At 39.6% G+C, this 24,738-nt stretch overlaps 1 protein-coding gene across 40 annotated transcripts in view; it reads right to left on the bottom strand.

Moving 5' to 3' along the window:
- Positions 1-24,738, bottom strand: part of kcnma1a (potassium large conductance calcium-activated channel, subfamily M, alpha member 1a) — a 144,505-nt gene that overhangs the window by 26,543 nt on the left and 93,224 nt on the right. For 4 of the 40 annotated variants that reach the window (XM_040001555.1, XM_040001563.1, XM_040001561.1 and 1 more), the window contains exons 9-24: positions 23,097-23,188; positions 17,500-17,610; positions 17,295-17,400; positions 16,835-16,917; positions 16,679-16,748; positions 15,636-15,791; positions 15,037-15,146; positions 14,778-14,846; positions 13,639-13,650; positions 10,723-10,809; positions 10,552-10,628; positions 9,162-9,170; positions 5,256-5,429; positions 2,219-2,248; positions 1,873-1,905; positions 1,473-1,553 (exon numbers count right to left, since the gene is read on the bottom strand). In XM_040001555.1, the coding sequence (XP_039857489.1) occupies positions 1,473-1,553; positions 1,873-1,905; positions 2,219-2,248; positions 5,256-5,429; positions 9,162-9,170; positions 10,552-10,628; positions 10,723-10,809; positions 13,639-13,650; positions 14,778-14,846; positions 15,037-15,146; positions 15,636-15,791; positions 16,679-16,748; positions 16,835-16,917; positions 17,295-17,400; positions 17,500-17,610; positions 23,097-23,188 (1,300 nt within the window). The other 36 variants (XM_040001579.1, XM_040001585.1, XM_040001588.1 and 33 more) reach the window with 24 other exon arrangements.

The following is a 24,738-nucleotide window of genomic DNA, read 5'->3' as shown; positions in this document are numbered from 1 at the left end:
ATTCCATAAAACAATCATTATTTCACAGTATGTTAAAATGAATATCTGATCACTATTTAAGAAAAAATGCAACTTAAGTTTTGACTGAACCTGCTTAAAGCAAAAATATATTAATAATAATATTAATAAATAAAGGCAGGAACCATGTAGAATTTCCTAAAAATAGTTGAAGCCTTCTTAATTTGCTTTTCATTTGTGTTAAATTCATTGGAAGCCTCTTAACTTTACTTCTCATTTGTGCTGCGCTCGGGTAGAACAAAGCAGAGGCATGGCTTGGCTAAAGCCAGTCAAAACCAATTAGATATTGTCACTTCAAGTGAGCGCGGCACACCACAATAATGTCAACAAATAGAACTAAATATTTATAATATTATAAATTCAAAACATCTAATCATTAAACATGTATTGGATTCCTTTTGGATTATGTACACAAGTGTGATTTAATTCCGCATGAAAAATGTTCAAAAACAGAGCATTTGGAATTTTCACTATTACACTAAATCGCTTGAGTATGAGAATAAATACTCGCATATGTACCAAATATGTTCAGCAAGTCGTTTCACCAAACTCACAGAAACACACACTCACACACAGTCCATCTGTGGCTGCAGAGTCAACCCGCATGTTTGTATGTACTGAAAGGGTCATGGCACACTGCAGGAAGACAGCAGTGGGAGATGAGTAAAATATCTGGTTGCAAAGTTGACTTGGAGAGGCGGAGCCCTTTTCCTCCCTTTGGTTGAAGGGTGGTTGGTTGGTTGTTTGGAGGAGAGAGCATGCTTGGGTGGCCCTGGGCGATAAACAGACGTTTATCCCAGCCGTCAGCTGCCTCCTTGATTTACAGGGCGCCACCGATAGCTCCTGGATTCATCTGGCCCTTGTCAAACACGTGCAGCGTTACAGAGTGTTCACCCGCCCTGGCAGGTCCACTGTGCATCCTGAACAACCCAGACGGCAACTGTCCCTTCTTGAAATGATAATCACATGACGGTACTGTCCTGCATGCAAGCCTTATCAGATCGCCGTGACCCAATGTAAACTGGATGATGAGGCGGAGGAATAACAAGTAAAAATGTTTACTTTACTATGTGAGCTAAGCTGGCTTTGCCTTTACAGTGTTTGCTGCATGAGCGAGCTTTGTTCTTCAGCTGCATTGCAACTGCATGAAAGAGCTTTTTAAAGCCATGCATTGTGGTCTTTACAGTTAAAAAAGGGAAGAAAAAAAAAACTTATTTTATGATTACTGCGCTTCCTTTTAGTTTGCTTAACAGGTGAGGCAGCCATTATTTAATAAAGGAAACCAAAAAAAAAAGCCTTTATTGTCAGTATGCCTAATAATAACAAATACATTTAAAATGTAGACACAAAGTGTTAGAGGTGACAAATAACATTTCAAAAGTGAAATGTATTCTTAACCAGTAAAATAAAGGAGGGGGGGAAAGTCATTTAACAATTATTTACCAAAGATTTACCTATATTGCAATCAGCTTTGAATCGAACGCCAGCCTCTTTATGGCTTCCACTGTTTCCTGGTGTTGTAGCGCCATCTGCTGCTACATGCAGCACAATACAAAAAGAATATTTCATGGATCTACATAGTGTTATCAAACACAAAATGATCTCAGTACTTTAGTTTGCTGTCAAAATATGTTAAAATGATTTTATCATATTTAAGTTAAATATAAATAAACTGGATATTTTAAAAGAAACACTGAAAGTTTTTCAAAAGTTGGTTTCCTTTTTTTTTTTTTTTACAGTAAAAATACAAAAATACTTAAGCAGAGCATCGCTACTAAGAATGTTATATGACATGCTGAGGGAGCTATACTCTATACACAAAGCTATGGCAGAAGGACAGGGAAACACACTTACGTGATCTGACAAATCCGTTATACTTATATTTGGCTGGGGAGGATGCAAAGACAAGTGGCAGGTCACACACAAGGAGAGAGGGTGTAATGAAAGAGACACATTAGGAAAGACATCAACATAAGAGCCGTAGATGGAAATTAAATCAAATGTAAATCTGATGTTGTCTCACCAAAAGGTATGAGGGCACAAACCAAAAAATGAAAGTATAAATAATTAAAAATCACTGTAAAACCCTAATGGTGGCACCGATTACAGTATGATGTGATGGCACATAAAAGGCAGACAGATGAATGAAAGAACTGTCCATTCACAGAGTGAGCCATGCTTTTAGGAAAGTGTACTACACCTGTAATGAGATGTAATGACGGTCTAATGGCTGGTTTTAATACATTTGAAAAAAAAAGGAAAGAACTACATTACATGTCACATCATTTCCGTGTAGATTTAGCAATTCCATTTTTTCCCCATTTTATAATAGAGTTTCGTGGGGGGTTTTATATCTAAAAATGATGGGAAGTGTGAGGCGGAACAAATAAAGCCACAATGGGAAATAAAGAAAACGAATACATACTTCAGTGCATGTATAAATCCAAAACAGACAACAGCTGCTCAAAACAGCTGCGCTAACAGAGCACTAATGCATAGATACCTGATTTTCGCATGCAGTCCAGAAGTCTTATACAAATAGAGATTTTAAAAATTAGGTTGTTTTTTTTTCATAACTTGAGCTCAGTGCACGATCTTTGGGGTTGTACTTTTAAAGGGTTCACAAAGGTCTCCACTTTTGCCAGTGCAGTTAATTCTCTGGTAATTACAGTTTTTGACCTTGACCAAGAAGATATTAAAGACCGGTACCACTAGAACTACTAATGTAGTAAGCACTTGAACTCAGAGCTCCCCACTCTCTCCCAGAGTATCTTCCAGCAGTAAAGGTCACAGTGAGGGCCCAGGGCTGGCCTATGACACAGATCCTCAAAAAGAGACCCACAGTGGCCCTGGCATCTGTCTCTAGCAATCTGCCCGCACCGCAAAGGCGGCAGACTAACTGGCTAGCATCTGGGGCATTGCGAGGCGGCGTAGGACAGGGTGGGTGGGGGAGGGTGGTCGAGGGGGTGGAGGTCTGCCTGGTGGACAGGAGCTGTCAGGGCAAGTTTGGTGATGAACCAGCAGGGCTGGGAAAATGCAAACATAATTTCTGTGTCAGGATGGATAAGGTCCCCAGCAATGAGATGCAGATTCACACACATGCATAGACACCGAGATACAAGTGCATGTTGTTGCGCACACAAGATGTGCACATGCGCACATATACACAGCCCAGAAGGTTGTGGACAAGCCGAAACCATCTCCCTAACCCCAGGCCCACAACCCTTGTCCAGAGCTTAGCAAACCAAGTTGAAACTTCTTAACTGACTAAAGATTTTCTAAAATAGTGAAAGTCAAGTCACAAAAAAGACTCGTGTTTCATTTACAGACAAAAAAAAACTGTTGATGTAGCCAAAGAATTTAGAATAAAGTAATATGTTAACTGCCTATAATAAAAAAGAACAATGGAGAACTACATTTTTCTAACCACTTCATCTGCATACATATCATTACTCATTTAATGAGTTTGTGTTAAAAGTTGCCATAATAAATATTGTATTAGTCGTTAAAGCAGTTTACAGTTGTATACTTCTGCCATCCTAACTTGCTGATAGCTGTCTGTGCTACACACAGACACATGTGGCCCTAATTTGGCACGTGTAGGAACACAGCAGCTTAAACGAAGCAGTGCTATCCAAGAGATCAATAATCAAAGTGCAAGAAAAAAATTAGTTCAGAAGCGTATGAAGTCATCGTGGATAAAGATGTCTTATCCTCTCAGCCTGGTGGAAAAAAAAAAAAAAAAAAAAGGAAATAGGGAAAGGAAATCCAACAATCCCTGACTGACAAAGCCCAATGCGCTCCTTCACTAAACTCACTTTGTTCAGATGAAGTCAGGGTTAAAAAGAGAAAGAAATCTAAGACAGAGGAGGCTTTCCTGAAATCCTACAGGGGGTTGAGGGAGAAGTGAGATCAGTAACCATGTAATGGCCAGTAATTGGTACCGAGGGATATCAGCGCAGGCCCAACTACAAGAGGCCAAGCCAAACTCATCATGGCATGTTTGACACTAATCTAGGCTGAGTCGGCAGACGGTGGGAGAATGTTGAGAAGGAAATCAGATCTGTATGTCTGAACCCAAGGCTTTGATAGCTAGGCCTACTGCTGCCATGTCTAATTGACAAACAATTTAGTATTTCCCATCCACTCAAAAGGAAAACGGATTTAAGGCGATCTTCTAGGAGCCTCGGGCCTCTTACCTTTCCTTTATCAAGCCAGAAGCACTTTTTATAGTTTCCTTTTTGATTTTAATTTCTCCTTCTCTTTGCTGTTTATCTATTTTCTTGTACTCTTCCCAGCTACATAAAGCATTCTTTTTCTCTCATTTGATCTTTTCCTCCTTCCTATTTCACTGCCACGTTCCTACCGTATAAATGTGACAAACTATTAATGGCTGCAGGACAGATGAAGTACAGGAAATACAAGTCTGAACAATACAATAAATGTGGGGGGGGAATGCATGTATGTTTTCTTAACCGTTGCATAAGTAAAATTTGATTTCAGTTCCATTATTATTTGTGCCCTGCTCATCATTTTTAAGACCTGGCAAGATGATAGAGGCTTAAACGGTATTTCATTTATGATTCATTTAAAATCCACATGAAAGCAAAACCAAAATCTTAGTATAGTTTCTCATCAAGGTTAAAAGAAAATGCAGAAAAAAGCAAAACCTACGTCAACTGAAAAGTGTACAAACTTAAAAAAGGGTTAACTCATAGGTTTGAAAGAGTCTTGAAAGTAAATGTACAAAAGGCACAATTAACAAATGTTATCATTAAAATACAGAATAAAATCTTTCATTTTTGTGTATTCAGACATCTTACCTGAAACAGTTAAAAAGAGACATAAAACACCACGCTCCAACAGTGACATTATCACACGACTGCATGACTGGTGCCGCATGCGGGAGCCACATGTCTAACATCTACAGTACTTACAGCACCACCACTGAGCCACGTCACCACTTATCAACCACACATACTATAAATCAAAGAAAATCTAACCAGATATAGAGAAAGAGAGAGATAGATACAGAAAAAAAATAAGATCAATATAGAAAAAAAAAAAAAGCAAAACAACACAGAAACACATAGACCACGGGTACACAAACAATGGGGTCACAATAAACAAATTACACCTCACGCACGCACGCACACACGTATGGTATGGTACACGGTACGATACACAGAGCACACACCACAGACACGTAACAGCATGTGTTGGGCGGTGTAACTTACAGGCACGTAAAGTGGTTGCGCAATCATGAACAGAGACAGAGGAAAGTGGGTAGGCCCTCTGAAGGGTGTCCATGTTACTATGTACACTGCCTGACATGCAAGAGCAGTCTTGCTCTGAACGGCCGCAATCAAAACAACATGCCAGTTTCATTCGTTTGTAGACGGACATCTTGGCTACAGTCATGTTTTGGGATGAGAGGAGAGGAAAAGCAGCAGGTTAATGGCAAAAGGAGAAATATACATCTAGGGGAAGTCGGAAGGTAACTTCATCAGAAAGTGCAAGCCTTAGTCACCTGCTATCACAGGCTTGAGCCCCAAGTTATATTAACAAACTCCAAGAGTTACATTTACCTTAACAAGTCAGCCGGCACATTTCATTTTGCCATTTTAAAAAGTGTCTCTAAATTGGACACATTATCTATTATTATAATATTATCAATTAAAAATACAACAGTCATGATGCTGGTGATTCTCTTAGGAGTTCAAGCTGTGCACTAAGGCTGTAACAAGTCAAAAAGGCAAAATTATAACAGTGGGAAAGAGAGGTGGGGAGAAAGGGAAGAGGGTAGGGAGGCATTCGGGGAAGAGAGGCATGAGCAATGTCTTCAGCAGCAAACCTCATACAATGTTTCATACATTTGTACATCCTCTATCCATTTGGCTAAAGGAGTGGATCACGTACCTGTATCCCATCATGCAGCTGTAGCGGTTCTGTCCAAGGCATCACACTAGTCTACTGGCTAGACTGGCTAAATCATGCTATATTCAAAACCTGCAATTTCACTGCTCCACTCCCCAAAGGGACTTCACTCTGATGTGCATGTGCTTAAACGGTGTTTGTGAAAAGCATATGTTATTACACGCTAAAGTGTTAGTCACACGGTAGTTGTTTTGATGTAATTTGAAGTCATGTTTGAAGATACAAATGGGAAGTATAATTCACAAGAAAATGAAGAATTAACCATTAATTTGATCGTCTACTTAATATCCCCAAATTATCAATTGTTTGCAGCACATACTCACACATTTAAACACAGTGTGTGCCTGATTTTAAACACTAGTTTGTACCTGGGAAATTCTGAATTTCCATTTAAAGAATTTATCTAATGTTCTCCGTATACCATAAATTTATAACCATTCAACCATATAATTTTGTCTTTCAACCAACCAGCAAAACTGGTTCCCAACTAGCATTTCCAACATAAAATATAAAAGCGTTTGAGCATTTACATACAACTACGTTTTTGTTTTTTTCAAGCTTGCTGTTGTGTGCATCAATTCAGCACATACAGCCCAGTGAATCTTTCAAATGGTTCCAGTCCACTTATGTTTCTTTTCAATTATCGCCCAAGTAGAAAACAGGCAAGATGACGATCTGGTGCGCTAATTAAGTAAAAAAGGATGTAAAAGTAGCATTACGCCAGACAAAAGTTTTAGCTACAAAAGTCAGCCTACAGCCAAGTGTATGTGTGAGTGGTGTGTGAAGCCCTTGAACCCTGAGGGAAGCGGGAGTGAAAGTCCCCAGAGTAGCATCTCTAGATTGCTGTGACTCTGGACAGAAACAGTCCCTGGTCCCCATTCTCTCATTGCCAAGGTGTAAACAGACAGCAGACTAATACTGTCTGGCACCTTTACAAAGATGCTTTCAGCATCTTTGACTCTGACTCACATTGGAAAATAAGACCTTGAATGAAGTAATATGTTTTCAGCTCCTGGCCAAGGAAAGAATGGGAAACACAGATCATATCCCATAAGATGAATGCATCAGGGACTGCTGTATCCTGTGACATGCATATGTGCCTTACTAGCATGTGGAAAGCATGCAGGAAATGTAGCTTAATTCCTGGCAACAAGGAGAAGTACACAGATAACTGTTCACAGTAATGAAACAGTTTTGGGAACATGGCGGACAAGTGCAGTGAGGCCGTCAGGTCATGCTGAAGTTTCTTTGCTTCGGTGTTTTTGTTTGGGCGCTTGGAACATATTATGTGGGCTCACTGGCAACTTTATTAGGTACACATGTGAAATCTAACATAACCTAATACAACAGCTCTGCTGTAAACTCTGCTTTTACGAGGCTTCTTTATTTTTTAAGTAAACGTGAGTTGTCACGTTCTGGCCTGTAAACATGTTCAGTCTTTAACCCTCTTTGCATGTAATCAAGTGTACAAATGGAGTAAGATGAAGAATTGAAATAAAAGTAGACTCTATGACAGAGCTGTTGTATTGGTCTGCATTTAGCGTCACAGGTGTACCTAATAATAGCAGCCCATGAGTGTGTATGCCACAATGTAGACTTCTGACAAATGGAAGGGGAGCAATGGAAGACACAAGACACATACACGCACACGCACACACGCACACACACAAAGACAATGTATTTTACTTCTGACTTCACAAATACCTAGATTCTGGTTTAAGATGACAAGCTGTCCATTTCAGGGCATTCCTAACTGAAGATTCAACATAACAGCGACCCTGATCAACTGTCTGTGTGGGCTTGATTGGCTACTACCGCCTACAAACCACTAATATTCTGTAAACAGAAGCTATCAGGGTGCTATGTTGAATATGAAGGATGTCCCACAGAAAGCAACATTCTGATATCCACCTAAAGCCTCCTTATTCAGCAACAGTGCAAGGAAAAAGATTACTGTTGGCTCAAGAGGTGAACCTTTGAGCAATAACTAACAGAGAGTGCAGTATCCTGTCAGAGTGGGGCACATAAAAGTGGACAAAACAAATACTTTTTTTCTTGAAAAAGCCAACTTTGTACACAAGTGCACACCCCTCCCCATGCCCTGCTTTATATTGTAACATATAGATATAAAAGCAATGTGAAATAACATGTTAAGGATGATAAATCTGTAAAGCCGTACAAACTGATTTATTATCCTAAAACAAAAAGGCACCCATCTGATCCTTGCAATTTTGCTGAACAGGTCTCAGGGGATTAGAGTTTCCTCTACAGACATCACCATTTAACTATGGATATCTATTACCGCACAAGACTCTGGCACGGCACCACCATCTAGTGGGAACTGAAAATTATGACAATGCCGCGTATTAATCCTAGACTTGTCTCCCAGTAAAGCGAGTTAAACAAAATGGCCCAACGACAGTCTGTGTTTGAAAGGCACAAGGCTCGTGCAGTTCTGAAAAGAACCAGTGATCTCTGAAACATCAGCCCAGGCTGGGCCAGGGCCCGGAGTTTATAAAGGGGCTGAGATCACAGCAAAGGGGGGTAAAAGGGGAGACCAGATTGTTTTGATTGTGTTTTGGCAACGTAGCTTGACAGGATTTGAAGAACATCCCAGAAGGACGTTTTCTGCTCTCTGCCACACAAAACTACCTTTGACAGAAAGCAGATCATTTTAAATAGCAGTAGATCTTTCCCCCGTGTGTTAGTTCCTCTAAATCTGTTTTTAATGTACGACATCTCAGATTTTTATTCTTCTGTTCTTTCTCTGAGCAAATACACTATAAAGAGGTTAATCACATGTAATGACACAAGACTCGCAGCAGATTGGCTTTTAAATGCCAAATACGTGTTTGGTTTGATGATCAAAGAGTGAGCAAAAACTGCACACCTCATCGGCCGCATCCAATCGTGTAGCGCTTTATTTAATTGTCATCTCCAACAAATCAGATCATCAGCCGGCTGAGCCACTGAGGAGCAGAGGCCTGATGCTGGTGCGAGTTCAATATCTGCTGTTTTGGATTCAGTTTGTTCTGAGCACGGTGTAGAAATGGGAGGCGAGGAGAGGGATGCAGAAGCTACACCGGTAACATGCAACATAGATACAATATACTATTTGCTGAAAAGGAAGAGAAATAAAAATAATAATAAAAAAAACACTTGCACTGCACTCTGGGTAATTAGACACCCATTTTCATTTTACTCACAATAAATCACTACCAGTGAGTAGTTAAAATAAAGTGGTGTTTTCCAATGGCAGCAGGGAAGGAAATACATCAAAAGTGTGTCACTGGTCATAAAGAAACATGGGAAAAAACAACAGAAGAGAACAAAACATGACAGAACAGAACATACAGTTGGACAGAATCCCATTACAGTAATGGAACTGTCATCTTTTTAATGCAACTCTCTTGTCAGCAACAAATGTAATAAGATAAAACATAACGCCATCAGCTGAGTCTCAGACATGAAGATAGTAGGAAAGCAAACAGAGGTAAATAGTTGTGGTAAATAAAACTAGAGTGTGAAAAACCTGTTGATTCTATTGAGTTGACACAGCAGAAAGCGTCTGAATAATTGAAATGGCACAGACAAAAGAAGGAACTGGAGGGTACCTATTTTAAAACCAGGCTATGTCTGTAACGGACTGCTCACCGTAACAGCCTGTGACCTTTTATGGAAACATAGAATATTAACCTGAATTATTTATCCATCAGCTAACACATTCTGACAAGTATCGCCTGCACATAGGTCAGGATGTATTTGCGTGCATTTCCTGCCTTAATGGTAATGTTGTATCTGCATAAAACATTCACTGATTTGATGTGGGTGTTTGCATAGCTAAATTAGAAAATTAACAGCTAGCAACCCTATCCATAACATTTGTGACCTATAAAACAATTGAGAAGAATGAAACAGCCTTAAAATATTTCACTGAGAGCATTCATATGTAAGTAAGAGGATATGTTTCCTAATTCCTCCACCAAGCTGAGGCTGAGGCACAGCATGCGATCAGTACTCAGAAACTACCAGGCTGAATTTCATTAAACTAGGTGAAGCAGGTAAAACACTGGCAGAACCTGAACCCATCCTTTATAATTGCAACACAGGGCACTTGGTGGATCTGCTCTACTTTCTAATGTTTCAAATGCGATACAGAAACAAGCCTGGTTTAGACTCTTACGCTTTCTACTTACATGTTAACACTTTGCATTTCATTCACTGCAATACAGTCTCGGTTTGTGCAAATAAAGTGGTGATTCAGTGGTTAAAGCAAGATGAATAGACATTTAAAGATGGCAACAGCTACATTTTGACAAAGAAACAAAAGTGCTTTGACTTATGATCATACTATAATGGGGGTTATGGAAGCTCAAATGGGACCAGTATCAAACACTTTCCTAAGAGTATAATGGCAATATAATGTTTAAAACACAGATTCAGAGTACAAGAAGAATAACAACACAATGAAAGGCATAATAACCATGTGCACACCTATGAATAAAGAGAAAGACGAGACCCATAGGTTGGTTTTTGGAGTGAGAAGGAAGGGAAGGAAGGGTGCCACTGGGGCAAAATAAAGGCACAGCTACTCACGTCGCTTGCAGCCGCACTTCTTGATCCGTTTGGGGTCTGTGATGTCATCATGACAAGCTTTGCAGTAGAAAAATGCTCTAAAAGTGACACAGTAAACATGTTTAGCGCTCCTATTCATTTGTCAACTGACACGGTCAGTGACCCCGCCGTTTGGCAGGATGGCCCAATTACCTTTTTACTTCTTTGGCATCACTAGCGATAAAAAATCCCAGTGTTCCCTCCTGCAGCTTGACATGGTTTCCCGGGTTGATGAGAATGCTGGGTAATCAAAGACATACAGACAAATAATGCTCATTAACATCTGGACATACACAAAATTCATGCACACAACATGCTAATCAAGAGGAATGGTACACACACTTGTTGAAGCCCTAAAATTGGATCTGGACTTTGCCGGGCTTCCTGTTTTGCATCATTTTAAACACATTATCCTTCCCTTTGTTACGTGTGTCTTGTAAGTTACCACAAACACACTTGCTCCTTCTGATTTGAGGCAATTTACTGATGCGATACTCACACGGATGGACAAAAATGTACAACAGTAATGATCGCACATTGAATTTTAATTCTTTTCTCTACGAAGTGGCATTGGATTGCCCCGGGGGTGGAAGAGAGGGACAGAGAGATACAAGTAGAGGGACGAGGGCAGAAAGAATTAAAATTATGGCCATGGAGTGGTTTTAGTCTCAGCACTCAAATGCAGTCATCTAGTCAGAACAGATGTTATGATGTCCACTGAGACACGGCTGTCGTACAGAGAATGTCCAGTAGGTGTATCTCAGTTAGTACTTGACAGTGGAATGCAAGGGAATGAACAGCTCTTTCTGTTTATTATACTGAGCTAATTCTTACAGTTGAGTCTGCTCTAGACTCTGCTAGGGGAAAATAAGACTGGTCCAAATGTGTTGCTCCATTACAAATACTTGTAATGCATGTCTAGTTAAGTACAAACTGCTTTAATCATTTTCATTATATTTTGATTTAAAAGAAATGTGTTACTGTAATAAATAATAATTACTTGCTTCTTTTGTGATAAAGTGGGATTTGGTTTAATACTCAAGGGTACTTTAAGTGATTGGCTGTATCATTCCCCATTAATTAGACTAACACAAAAAGTAGACGCCACACACAAATATGCACACACGCACACGCACACACACCCCGGTCATTAATGGTTACCTGTGGGCAACAATCATCAATGAAGTGAGTGTGAAGTAAGATATCAAAACACTGTACCCACAAACCTTTAAGGGTCACTCTTTCAAAATACAAGCCCAGACGAAAGATGATCTTGATTCTTTTTTTTTGTCTCATTCGCTGCTCTGTTTACATTTTAAGCTTTTGTAAATTTGCAACATTGATAAACGAGAAAAGCTCGACTGATTGTGTGTTACCAACTTGATTCACACTTACGCGTGTAATAACTATTCACGGCATTTTAGTCATTCATTTTGAAAGAGTATGTGAGGTCTAGATTCGGGGGAGAAGGGAACAAGTATATTATCACACAACATCTTTCCTCTGAGCTCTGGAAAAAGGTTACATTAGGGAGGAAATTAAAAAAAAAAAACTATTAAGGGAGCAATTGAATCCATATACATATTGGGATGTGATCAAATTGCACCAGTCATGCAGATCAGAATTTTCTTTCCATACTGCAAGAAGTAAAATAGCACCTAACATACGCTCAGATTGAATGGCCCCCAGAGAAGTTAACAGGCATTATACCTGGCATGCTTTTTTAGTCAAAAATAAAACAAAGAAACCAATCAAATCAAGACAGTTCCACAAACATTGCTGCCCAAATCTGAGATTTTACAGGTGTAACTATCCAAGACATTTTTCTTGAGTCGTGTGCAAACTGGTGAATAAAAGCCAAGAAGACGCATCAAAACCTCATATTGTGAGCAACAAGGCAAGCATCAAACACTTTATGTGATAGTGTCGTAGCATGCAGTTACCAAACAGTATGAAGAGGACAATAATAAAACAGAAAGGCATAGCCACTGCAGTACAGGTATAGGGACAGGTACGTAGATGCAGACGGTTGCAGTAACTTCTGTGCAGTTGGATTGTTTCTCAAACACCAAACTGACAGGAAGTGACCTCACTTAAGAACATCTACTCGAGAGACGCACGAGCATGACTGTACACGGTGGCTGAGACGCACAAAACTCCGCACACGCACACACACTCAAAACACAAACTCTCCCTTCCGAGGTGATCGCACATACGCAGACGCGCATACATGCACAGATGGATACACATTTGGGAATGAGGACATGAGAGGGTGATGGGATGCAAGAGTGAAATGTGGGCCACATAAATAAAACTTCAGTTTGGATAAACCCAATGCTATCCAAAATCAACAGCTCCATGCCTTTTCTAGTGTCTTAAAAAAATCATGAAAAAACAAAGATTGGTGAGGTGCTGCTGGTATAATAAAACCATGAAAAACAACAAAAAAAAAAAAACATGCTGCTATATCAATCACCGCCTACAGCAGTGGCGTGTAATCAGTCATTTTATTTAAAGATTATATCCAAAGTTGTAGGATATCAGTGCCTATCAACACCATATCTGATGTCTGAGATATGCATACAGAAACTCCTCGCTGTACTGTTCTGGTGAAGACTTTTAAACACCGATGAGTGGAAAACGTGGCTCGTCAAAGCTAAGAAACAGTAGGGTAACGACTGAGCGACACTGAAAAAGAACTGAAAGTGTGAGAGAAAGAAACTAAAAGAGCAAAGGAGTTTGCTTGAGGACAAAAATGAAAAGATCAAATAAGAGGTAGATATGGAGAGGGTGAGTGTTTGGCCTTGGTACAGCGACAACAGCAAAGACAAAAAGAAAAAAGAAAAGAAAACAGCACTTCTACAAACATGTCCAATTTATCTATCCTCTCTCTGCCTGCAAAGAAGTTAGTGCATTAAGCACAAGGGACACCATAAAAAAGGAGTTAGAAAAAGAGGCCTGTGAGATAGTGTTTGGAAAAATATCCTTGGGGAAACTCCCAAAGTCAGAAGCTTTAAAGTGGTGACGATTGGGTGGAACTTTGGAAGTAAGATAAGGTAGAGGGCATACCGCTTTCGGCTTCTGCAAACAACAAGAAAAAATCTCAAATCAAACAGTTATCATGAATATAAAAGAAGAGGAGAATATAACTGTTGCTAATGCTTCTCTGCCCATTTACAAGCTATGCTTTCATTATATGGCAGCGTGTGATGCAACTTTGTCTTTGTCTGAGGGCCTTGCAACTCAAAGTCATAAAAATGAAGAAAAAACAGTGTTTGAAGTTATTCATCTTTTACAAAAAGTACATAAAGGGCAGAGAATATGTTTTATAAAAGGTTTGAAAGTATAAATAAAATATTCTAGGGTGTCACTATAAAATGTACAAAAAGAAAAAACGTAAAAGAAAAAGCTCAACTACCTTGAAAGTGATTGGACCACGGACACAATTTAGCCCACTGGGTTATATAAAGTATATTCAATTAGTATCAACTAGAATTTACATCATCTTTAATTAATATTAAATCAACCATGCAACCTCGTTAGTACACAAACATTTGACACAGGTGAATGGGGAAGGGTGAGTGGGATTTGGCAAATTGAGACTACTGAAAAAAATGCATTTTGTGTCATTATTGGTGATAAAACCAGCACTCATGTAGAGTTAGTGATAATCATAAAGAAAGAGCAGGAGCACAGTAAAAAAAGCAGGAGACACATTATGTGAAATTTAAACGTGAAGGAAATTTGTTATTTAGGTGTGAAGTTTGTCTCTGAAAAAGGACCGTGAACATGAAGTTAATCCAGTGCAGTACCTAGTACTTCTCTGAAACCAATCACAGTTTAACCACATTTCAAGTTTTTTTTGTCCTGCATACCTGCAAGGTTTACGTAAAAGCTTGTGACCCGAATCCTTGGCCAATATCAATCCCATTTATTTGCTTGTCAAAGAGGATAATAGCTCAGAAAAAAATAAATACTGAATTATTTATTATAGGGAGTACCTCATGGTGACACAATAATGCTCAAGTGTTCACCAAATTGATCTGAAAAGTGAATATCAACTGCATAGATAACAAGCTGCAAAGAGGACTTGAGAGGAAAAGAAAAATCGAGATATCTTATTAGAAGATCTACTTTTAGCAAAGTACAGTGCAGTTCACTGTTATCACAGCTGTATCAGATGCTCCGGAAAGATCCGCTATACCAACCTGCTCTCTCTCTGCTCAGACTTGAATTCAATGGCAATAAGCAACAGCTTCAGTTTCACGTAACACAGCCTGTAAAACAAGTGCACTCATTAGAGAAGAGCAGGATATAAGCAGATGACTGATGTGTTCAAAAACCGTTAAAATCCACAGCCTTACATCCCAACACTCCTCTTTTTTGTCATTCTTACTTTGCATTATATATATTTTTTAAGCTACCTACCATTGAGAGTGGTCTTGTTGATCAAAGAGTGATACTTACTCGCAGACCATGGGGAAGGAGAGGCCTACAAAGGCACTGGACAAATACTCTGTGTACATCTCATTAGCCACTCCTTCAAGGTAATACTTCTGCCATGTGTCCTCCTCGATCTGATAAAAAAAAAATAAAAAAAAAAAAAAAAAAGAAACAGGGAAATGTCACATGTGTTGGTTAAGGAAAAAAGTAAGAAAAAAAAAGAACAGTTTTCCTTCCAAAAGCAGCCTAATCTGGTCAACAGATGTCCCACTGCACAACATCAGCATGGTCATTATAAGCTGATCTATCATCTTTATGACATGAGAACAGTTTTTTGATAGAAGCAAGCACCTCTTCAATTCTAAGCCGCAGAGAACACTGAACAGATTCCACATGACATGTCACACAATAAAATATGATGTGCCAGAATGACTGAAAACACACTAATGGAAGCCCGTCTCTGGACAGAGATGTCAATTTTTTTTAGGGAATGCACTGTTTGACAGACCTAGTCCATGTGTCAGCAGAGAACCTTCTTATTTAGACTATAATCCCTTAATAAATCACCTCATGTGCAAAAAATGCAATGTGAGAAATCATTCGTCAATAGTCCACTCTGTTACCTCAATAAAGGACCTCATGGAGAAGAGGTTGGCTAGCATTGTCGACAGGCCCTGGGCCAGACAACTCTGCGCAATGAAGCCTGCCTTCAGCTCTGCCAAGCAGATAGCATCATCACCCTCCTTCCAGTTCCAGCTTGGAATATTCAGTAGATGGGCCTTCATCACATGAAAGTTAGAGAGGTCAGAAACACAGAAAACTGTATATATGAGTCACGTTTCTTTTGGAACAGATAATGTTAATACAACCCTCATATCTGCTTGAACTGGGAACTGGGTTAGCATAAAAACTGGAAACTGGGGTAAGCTAGCTTGGCTTTATGCAGTGGTACTGAAATCCAACATTCAGGATAACAAAAGTCCACTAATTAACATGATCTACCTCAATTAGTTCAAAGCTGAAATGCAAACATGTGAATGCAAATTAAATTAAACAGTTACAATAAACAGCCAGTTAGCTTAGCATACAATAAAATAAATAAAAACTAACTAGCTTATCCTAAAAATGTAGAGCTGTTCCTTTCCTAAAGTCAGCTAACTACTAGAAAAGTTAGCATCCTGGGTAAATCCCTTACAATGTACAAGTCTCAGTTAGTGTACCAGTTTCCATACATGAAGGGCATCATACACAGGAATTAAAAAAATATATACATATTTGCATATCTCCTTGCCATGTCATATGACAGATGCAGTGATTCAGACACACAATTATTAAATATAAAAGACACATTTTCAAAAGCTCACATTTTCTCCTGTATTACTATTTACCATGCTAAGTGCTGCTCTATTAATTCTTCATTTAAAAAAGTGAGGTCCATTCTTCAGGAGCATGCACAGCATGTAAGCAGCTGAGCGAATGGATGCTTTAAAAAGTCACTTATATGTCAAAGTTACCATGAATCCTTAAAAGCACCACATAGATCTCAAGCTGACAGGATTGCCATTTTACTGCAGCCATAATCTTTCTGTGAGGGAAGGTTGGAGAGCGGCCAAGATGAAGTGAAGCAAACATACACTACACAATGCAGGGCACAGAGACGTCTCACCTTATTGTGATACTGCAGCATCTGTGTGATTATTCTGATCTTGGGGTGATAGTTCTTGATGGAAATGACCCTTTGAAAAACAGGCAGATAAAGTGAGCAAGGAAACATAACACCTCCGCAAGCCAGTTGTTACTGATTGTCCAGAAGAGAGAATACCTCATGATGTTAGAGGCATCTTCAGCATCAGGATCTGCACAATACTTGTTGGCTAGGATTAAGCAGGCATCTGCTGACTCGATCTATGTGTAAAGTACCAAAGAAACAAATATGACAACATTAAAGTGCACGTCTGTATTTAATAAAAAAGTATCCAATATACCAGATGGTTTAAATCTGCTCAACAACAACAAAAAAAGTCTTTTATTTCTTTCTTCTGTCCTGATATATTTTGGCTAAAAAATTGAAATGGATATCATTAGATTATCATTCTTCTGCATTTTTTCTTTACTCTCTTTGTCAGCTGAATTTATACAGTAATAAGTTTACAGCCTGCTAATCAGTGACGCACACAACTGCAGCTAATCTGTGAAAAATGTTTCTACTCTTAAGTTCAACAACAGCTGTCAAAAATGTTAAGGATTTTCATCGCTCCAGGAGTCTCGCCACCTGCCGGTACCTTCACTCGGGCCAGATCATGAGGGTTGAGAACCGATCCCTGGTAGAACTCTACTTGGGTAAAATGGCGTTTGAACAAGGCTTCCAGCTCAAGATTAGGGGAAATACTAAAAAAAAGAAGACGGGTTAGCACATAAATATAGCTCCTATGCAATAGTTCGTTTGTTGCTTAGCTACAAAGGGTGAGAAAGACAAAATTAACTTACTTATGGAGAAAAACAATTTCTACATTGACATCATCCCTGTCCTTGTGTAGGAAGTCTTTGAGGAAGTTGGAGACACTTTCGAGGGTAATATGACCACAGACCACAATGTGCCTGAAAGGGGGAGGGGGAGGGTGAAGAAATCATCTTGAGTGGGCAACATAAATCACTGCAGACACTGGCATGTCTCCCAGAGATAATCAGTCAAACCAAAGCACTCTAACATCTAACTCAAATAAAGACTGAAAAAAATATATACATGTCAAGAAATGTCTTTTCAAAGCAAACAACTAACCGAATTATCATTTTTGCCATAAAAGTGAATATTTTCCTCGATGCAATGAAAGTGGTTAAATTCTGCACGACAAGTACAATCAAACACTCAACTCGCGACCACTTGAAAAAAAAATCTAAGATATAATCACACAGCCCACAGTGGTTGGACTGTCATCCGTTCTCAATAAAAAAAATTGTCCCTTCAGCCAAACCGCCCCTTTGTGAGCTGAATAGATGTTGACAAAGACATGTACATCAATATGCTTGTGCTTTTACACAGAGCATTACTAAATCTCTCAAAATGATTTGGAGGCCTGTGGTTGACAAGAACTGTAAACAGGGCCTCGGAGTTTTTGACAGGTCTCTGGCAAGATTCGGTAGTGCATTACAGCAGAGGGATCTGTCAGAAGCTGTACGGGGCTGATTACAGCCGTAAGGGAGTGAGAAGGGTTTGGAACGGTTTGAGGTTTGAGGTTGTGTCCCTGTTTATCTTCTGATGACAATATAAAGCGATCAAGTTCAGGTCAGCTTCATATTTATGCCAGTTTTAAGGACACTCGGGGCAGTTTGGATGGACATTGTCCCAGCAAATAAACTTGTGGTGCTTCTGTAACTCGAATATTTTAACATCCTAAATCTAAGAATTCAAATATTGGTGTTAATAAAAAAAACATTGCCTTTATTTTACATATTTCCATTGCATTTTATCCTGTTATATTAGGTTATCTTACTACTTTATCTCGTTTTTTCTTCCTAATAAAGTCATAGTCATGGCTGTTGGTATTAAAGGGACTTTAAGCACGCGCATTCAATAATTCTGATTTAATTCAATCACGCTAATGTGGATTTAAAACCCTTCATAAGATTAATTTGCACTATGGTAAGCTGAGCTACTCTGCTGGACTTACTGCTAAATGTCATTTGTGAAGTCTTATTGCCAAGCCTTGCACAGTAAAACCCAGACCTAATACTGACATAGATTAGTGTGGACACTCGGCAGACACCCTAATTACCCTATGGAGACCTGTAAGGCAATCTGTGTAATGACAATGGCCTTATCCACCACTTGATGTGCCAAGAGACAATTGAACCACTTTAGTTTTTGAGTGCCTGGGTACTGGACAGCTTTGCACTTAACACAAGGTGTATTGAGTTACTTTTTCCAAAAATAAAGAAAAAAAAATTGGTGGTCATATTTGTTTGAAGTCCAAGTTCTTATCATCCGTGTACATTTGTAGGAGAGATTTCTATTATCAATCTATTATCAAGCGCTTACACACAAGAAGGGAGTCGGGGTGAACAGACTGGCCTTTAAAGTTGATGTCTAAAGCTGTATAAAGCATTATTGAAACCTGAATCAGTTTGGCAGGTTTAAAGGGAACAAAGATATTTATTGATGTTAGATGAGAACCATAGTCCAGATCATTGAGTGTTCTTCTGCCCTGTACCTGAACTGATGTGGACTTGGCAAAGTAATGCGACGGGCATATTGAGGGAATGACAGTTTGTGGATGTTACAGGATATAATGTTCTTCGCAGATGTTGCGTCTGTCCTTTAAGAGAATCTAATGAGCGGTCGTGATTGCATGGTTGGCCAGAGCTGAGCAAAGGGCCGTGTGGTCTTACAAGCTGATGAGCTGGGATGTCTGTGGGCAGCCAGCAGTATCTGGCACAAGAAGTCTCTCATTTTATGAAATGTTAAAAAAAATATTTAAAAAACCCACACACACACAATCAGTCATGTTTTCCTATTCAAGTATCCCGATGCTCGTCCGAGGGTAGAGGAAGTTTAAAGATTTATAAGGCAAATTATTTGATTCATGTGGGTTCAATGGAGGTTGTGGATCTTAAGCACAAACTTGGAAGTGTAAATGCATCTCCGTGACATGTGCATTTTTCTAAATAGGTTTTTAATCAGGGAAGCAAACTTTTCTTCCACATCTTGAACACGCCACTAATTTAGGTCCTTATATTTAAGATGGAAATATTCACTTGATATCCTTAAAGGTTTCCTGCATCTACTTAGTTTCCCTCTCTATCTCTGTGCCAAAAAAGGCATCAAGCTGAATACCAAGATCATAAGCTAGTTAAACAGGACATGGGGGGAAGATATTAAAGATAATTCAACCATTTATAATTACCCAAAAACTAAATATCTCCCTTTTTAGTCAACCTGATTGTGCAGTACAGTTTTAGCTAGACATATATAGAAAGAATCAAAGGAAAACAAATAAACATAGCATTTAGAGGGAACAGGTTTCTTTCTTTTAACAAGAAACCATACACAACAACCCAGAAACTAAAAAAAGGTGTGGCACAGAGTCACATTAATCAATGCAATGGGTTTTACAGAGCATGCACACAAGAACATGCAGCCAGGAAACATCTCAGGATGTCACTGGGGATACACTTAATACACAGCGAACAAACACAGAGCTCAAACGTCAGCAACAGAGGTCACTCACTTGGTACTGCTCTAATCCTTAGGGTGATGAAACTTACTGCAAGAATCAACTTTATGAAAATGTTGCAGTTTCAAAATCTGTGTTCCCTTTTTTGGTGTATCACCTTTCAGGGAACTTAAAGAAAGGGAGGAATAAACACCATCTCCTGTGTTTAATGCCAAGAATCAGCTAGGTGAAATGTTACCAACACTAGCCAATCAAATTAAGCTCACAGACATAACGTACTTAGTGCATTTTGTCATTGTGTAATTATATGAAATTGTGTTGGAACCTCAACTAGGTGCATGTTTTGTGAATATGCAAATACGTGTTAATTCCTGACACTGACAGTCTCCGAGTCTGCACGCTTCAAGTTTGTAGCCTCGATGGAGGACTTTCAAAGTTGTGTGTCAGAGTTCAGCCAGGGTTGAAGCCAGTTTTCATGCCAAGTCCTCTCTTGAAGTTGGGGCTAATGGAAACCATAGAGTCATAATGGAAACCACAGAGCCCCGAGTGCAGTGGGCGCCAACAGAACGCAACACTTGTCATTATTATATCAGCGCACACAGGCTGAGAGCTGTCATTACGCTCACGGGTGTATGCTACACTACACAGAGTACTATAAGCAACGCTAGCATGAAACAGAAATCCAGTTCAGATCCAATGTGAGTACCTTTCACTTCCAAATAAGTTTTGAAGGCCTGGTTCAAATGACAGCAGCCAGGCCCAGAGATGAAATGAGGGCTACATTTAATAAACTTCACTATGTATCATGACTTCATTGTTTGTGAGCTCTGTAATCAGGCAGATACGTGTAATCCCCTAATCTTATTTCCAAGATTTGGAGGATTGTGGGCTGATAGCTGCGAAGTGATAATGCACTGAAGCCCAATGAAAATCCTAAATCCACATGGCAAACCACTTTTTCATTTGCATTACATCCTATAAGCACATATCCAAATGAGAATGTAAAAGTCTGTAGCTGCTCTTGAGTCTTTGATGAATATCTTCCGATTGTTACAATATGTTTGCACTCTAACCAGAAGGAGACATGGAAGGGGGGTGTGGATGGAGAAAATAAAGTGTGTTGGAGAAACTATCCACGATTTTGACAAGGGCTTCTCTCAGCACCCATCTGTGAGCCTGGGTTGAGGTCACTGGCCAAACATAACATTTCATCAATCTTATCTCAATGACAGGCAAACGTTACTGCACAAAGGCTTTTTTTTCCCCCTAACGTCTTGTTCTACTGCTGACTCCTCAGAATCTGCTCCGCTGAACAGAATGACTGAAACTGGTGGGGGTGAGATTGGAAAGAGAAACAGAGTGAGAAAGAGTAGACAGCAGATAGTAGCAGATGCTGGCTGCCGTACAAACTTAGAAGAAAAGAGACTGAGGACAATGAAAAGAGCACTTTCCCTGTTCTGTATACGCTCTTTTTGGATTAATTTAAATCTGTGTGCTGAATATTTCAAGGTTTGAGCCACAAGGAGGGAAGAGGAGAAGAGAACTTCACAATAAGTATTGTGGCACGTTTGTACAAACACTATAATAACCACAGTGTCACATATACTTCACAGTGTACTGGAGCCTCGGCTGCGAGAGGGCAGTCGCACATTTACATAAATATGAGAGCCTCCAGAGACAAAGTCCACCATCACCACCACCACACACACATAAGAGCCAGGCGGGCATCAATGAACCAAGCAGGCAAAGCAAGCCAAAAGCAATTGAAAGCCTCCAATGGGAACGAGGCATCCAGCATTCAGGGTGTGGGAGCTGACTGAAGATCAGGGCCAGAGTAATGTCAAGCATTGATGATGCGATGCGCTAGCAATGACAGACAACAGAAGGATGACTTTATCATCCATTTAGCAATTAATGACAAAGCCACAAGACTGCAGGTCATAGAGAACATGCCCGATATGATGCAGTTAAGGAAAAAAGTAATTCCACAAAGCATGCAAAACGAATTCAAGCAGGGAAAAAAATGCATATAATAATAATTTTTTAAAAAAGCAAAAGTAAAGAGAAAAACAAAAAAACAAGAAAAGAAATTGTATCCTGCAATGCTCATTGAGATTGATGATTCTTAAAAAAAAAGACCACCAATAATAATGCACTTGCAGATGTTTAAATCTTTCTATTTTCTTGTGAGAAAATGCTTTAAAAGCGGATAGTAGGGATTTCATGACTGTTTTGTTGCTTTTTGATTTGGATCCTAATTCATCCCTGTAGGCTAGCCTGTATTGATGAGACACACTGGACACGTTACATTAAATAGAAGCACCACAGGTTAGTTTCCTGTTAGGCTAAAGTGTAATAGTCATGAAAGCTCTATTTTCCAAATTAAATTAAAGCGCAACACAGGATGTTTCAAGGAGGACACAGAAAGAAAATGAAAAGCACACAAATGACTTTAGGAAAGCTTTGAATGGAGGATAGATAAAGGCAGACAGAGGAAGAAGACAGAAAGAGAAAGACTGAAAGAGAGAATTAAAGGGCATGGACATGTGTGTCCTATTGGCCAAGGTCTCCAGTCACGCAGTGTGACTTGACATAATGTACCTTTACTTTAACTGCGTTTAAACTTTACCATTCTAAAAAAGTCAAGTTAACTAACCCCCAGTAACTACCAACTTCTGGAGGTGTACCTTAGTCACACAACCACACCTTGTCTGGATTTCAACTTACTTTCTGCCTCGTGTCGAGTTATAACTCCCTCCGAATTTCTTCCGATTAAGGATGAGAGCAGCAATTTCTGGCACGTAGCGAGCAAACATGGCCTACATGCATGGAATAGAAAAAAAAAAGAAAAAAAGCATGCAGAGAGGGTTCTACCGCACACAGAAAAACAGCAGAACCATCTGGAATACTTACTTTCTCCCATTAACCGCACTATAGGAACCACCATATTTCTTGCGGTTTCCTATTAACTCTATGATTTCAGGGACGTAGCTGGCAAACATGGCCTAAGGAGAAGATAGAAGACAGAAGAAGAGACTAAAAAAGAGACTAGTATGGCGCAGAGTGGGTTGTGGAGCGATTGGTGCGTGAATCCAGATTTCTGAGGATATAAAAAAAATATTAGCCTGTAAATCCCATCGCTCTCATTACCTGGAGAGACTCCCTAAAGTTCACAAAAATCAGTGGAGGGAAAAAAGAAGTAGCCCCAGTGTTTAAAAGTTCAGAACGGGTTTGGTTAGTGGGCAATAATTTTGTTACAGCTGACAGCTAGTCAGTCTGCAATTAACACCCAAAACCTTTCTTTGGAAAAAAGCTGAGGAAGAATAAAAACCTATGTGCCATGTTTTGTCCAACAAACACAGATGACCTGGCAGGTTGATTTGAATAGGCACACCTGATGGTCCACAGCTGCAAAACACATTAAGACTCATTTGTTGGGCTAGAAAATGAGCTGGATGCATTTTGCAAAGGTTGACAGCCTGTCGTCCCAGCACAGAGTTATGTTTAAGCTCACTGCTTACCAGTGGCGTATACTCGCTGGCGTTACTCGCGTAGGCTTGCATCTACAGTTAGCAACACAGAGATGCTCTTGCTCGGTAAAAGCATACTTCACTCGTGCCTGGAAAAAATGTACTGTTACATTACCAGGAATAGTGTGACATTATGTGAGTTTGATTTTATCCTTGGCTTTAGCATACCTTCACCCTGGAGTCATTGCTAAGCCACTGCTGCTGAGAGGAAGCAGGCGGAGGTATTCGCCTAAAGACTTCCAGAACTCGCAGCACTAAGAAAACCTTGCAATCTATCACCATGGTCACAATATGGTACACATCCACACAGCTGTAGGTCATCAGTGCATACTGATAGCTGTCTTTGTACAGAATTTGGCTAAATCCTCCAGTCTTTGCGAGCGAAGACGAAGGGCGTGCGCGCTCTTCTGTATGCGAGCGTGTGTTCGAGTGCTTACAGGTGTTTGCGTTCATGCGTGTTTACATGTGAGTTACTGTACTAGTCTCAGCCCAACGGGACGTTAGATCAGAGGAAGGTAAGAGGGCAGGTTGTGGGAAGCTGCCGTTGCTATGGTAACATTCAGGCTGGCCTAAGCTTCATCTCTCTGCCCCTGTGTTTGTTGGAATTGTGGGAAGAGACACGGAAGGAGGGGTGTCCTGAAACCGCAACTGCTTTTAAGAGAATAACAACATCATCAGACAAAAGCTTATAATCTAATCAAACAAATATAGGGAGGACACATAGGGAGAAGAAGACAAAGGAGCACAATGATCTGTGACTCCAGGAGACAAGATACAGTAGGCTAAACAGGAGGATACAACTGCACTGTGACAAAGATATAGCATGTACTGTCTAGGCAATATAGTTCTAACAATATAAAAACACTACACTAACATGTTATAAAGTATAGATCATTCTAAATATTAACATCACATTTTATTTATTTTATTTTTAGACATTTTAGACAGTTCTAAACAGTTTATTGACGGGGGCAGGCAGGAATTTATAGGGAAAATGGGATATAGGGAGAATAAAAAGTCTGATT

This window comes from Simochromis diagramma, unplaced genomic scaffold (assembly GCF_900408965.1).
Source record: "Simochromis diagramma unplaced genomic scaffold, fSimDia1.1 OVJJ01000421.1, whole genome shotgun sequence".
Taxonomy (NCBI): domain Eukaryota; kingdom Metazoa; phylum Chordata; class Actinopteri; order Cichliformes; family Cichlidae; genus Simochromis; species Simochromis diagramma.
Note: the sequence above shows the minus strand (reverse complement) of the source record. Positions and strands in the feature narration are given on the sequence as shown.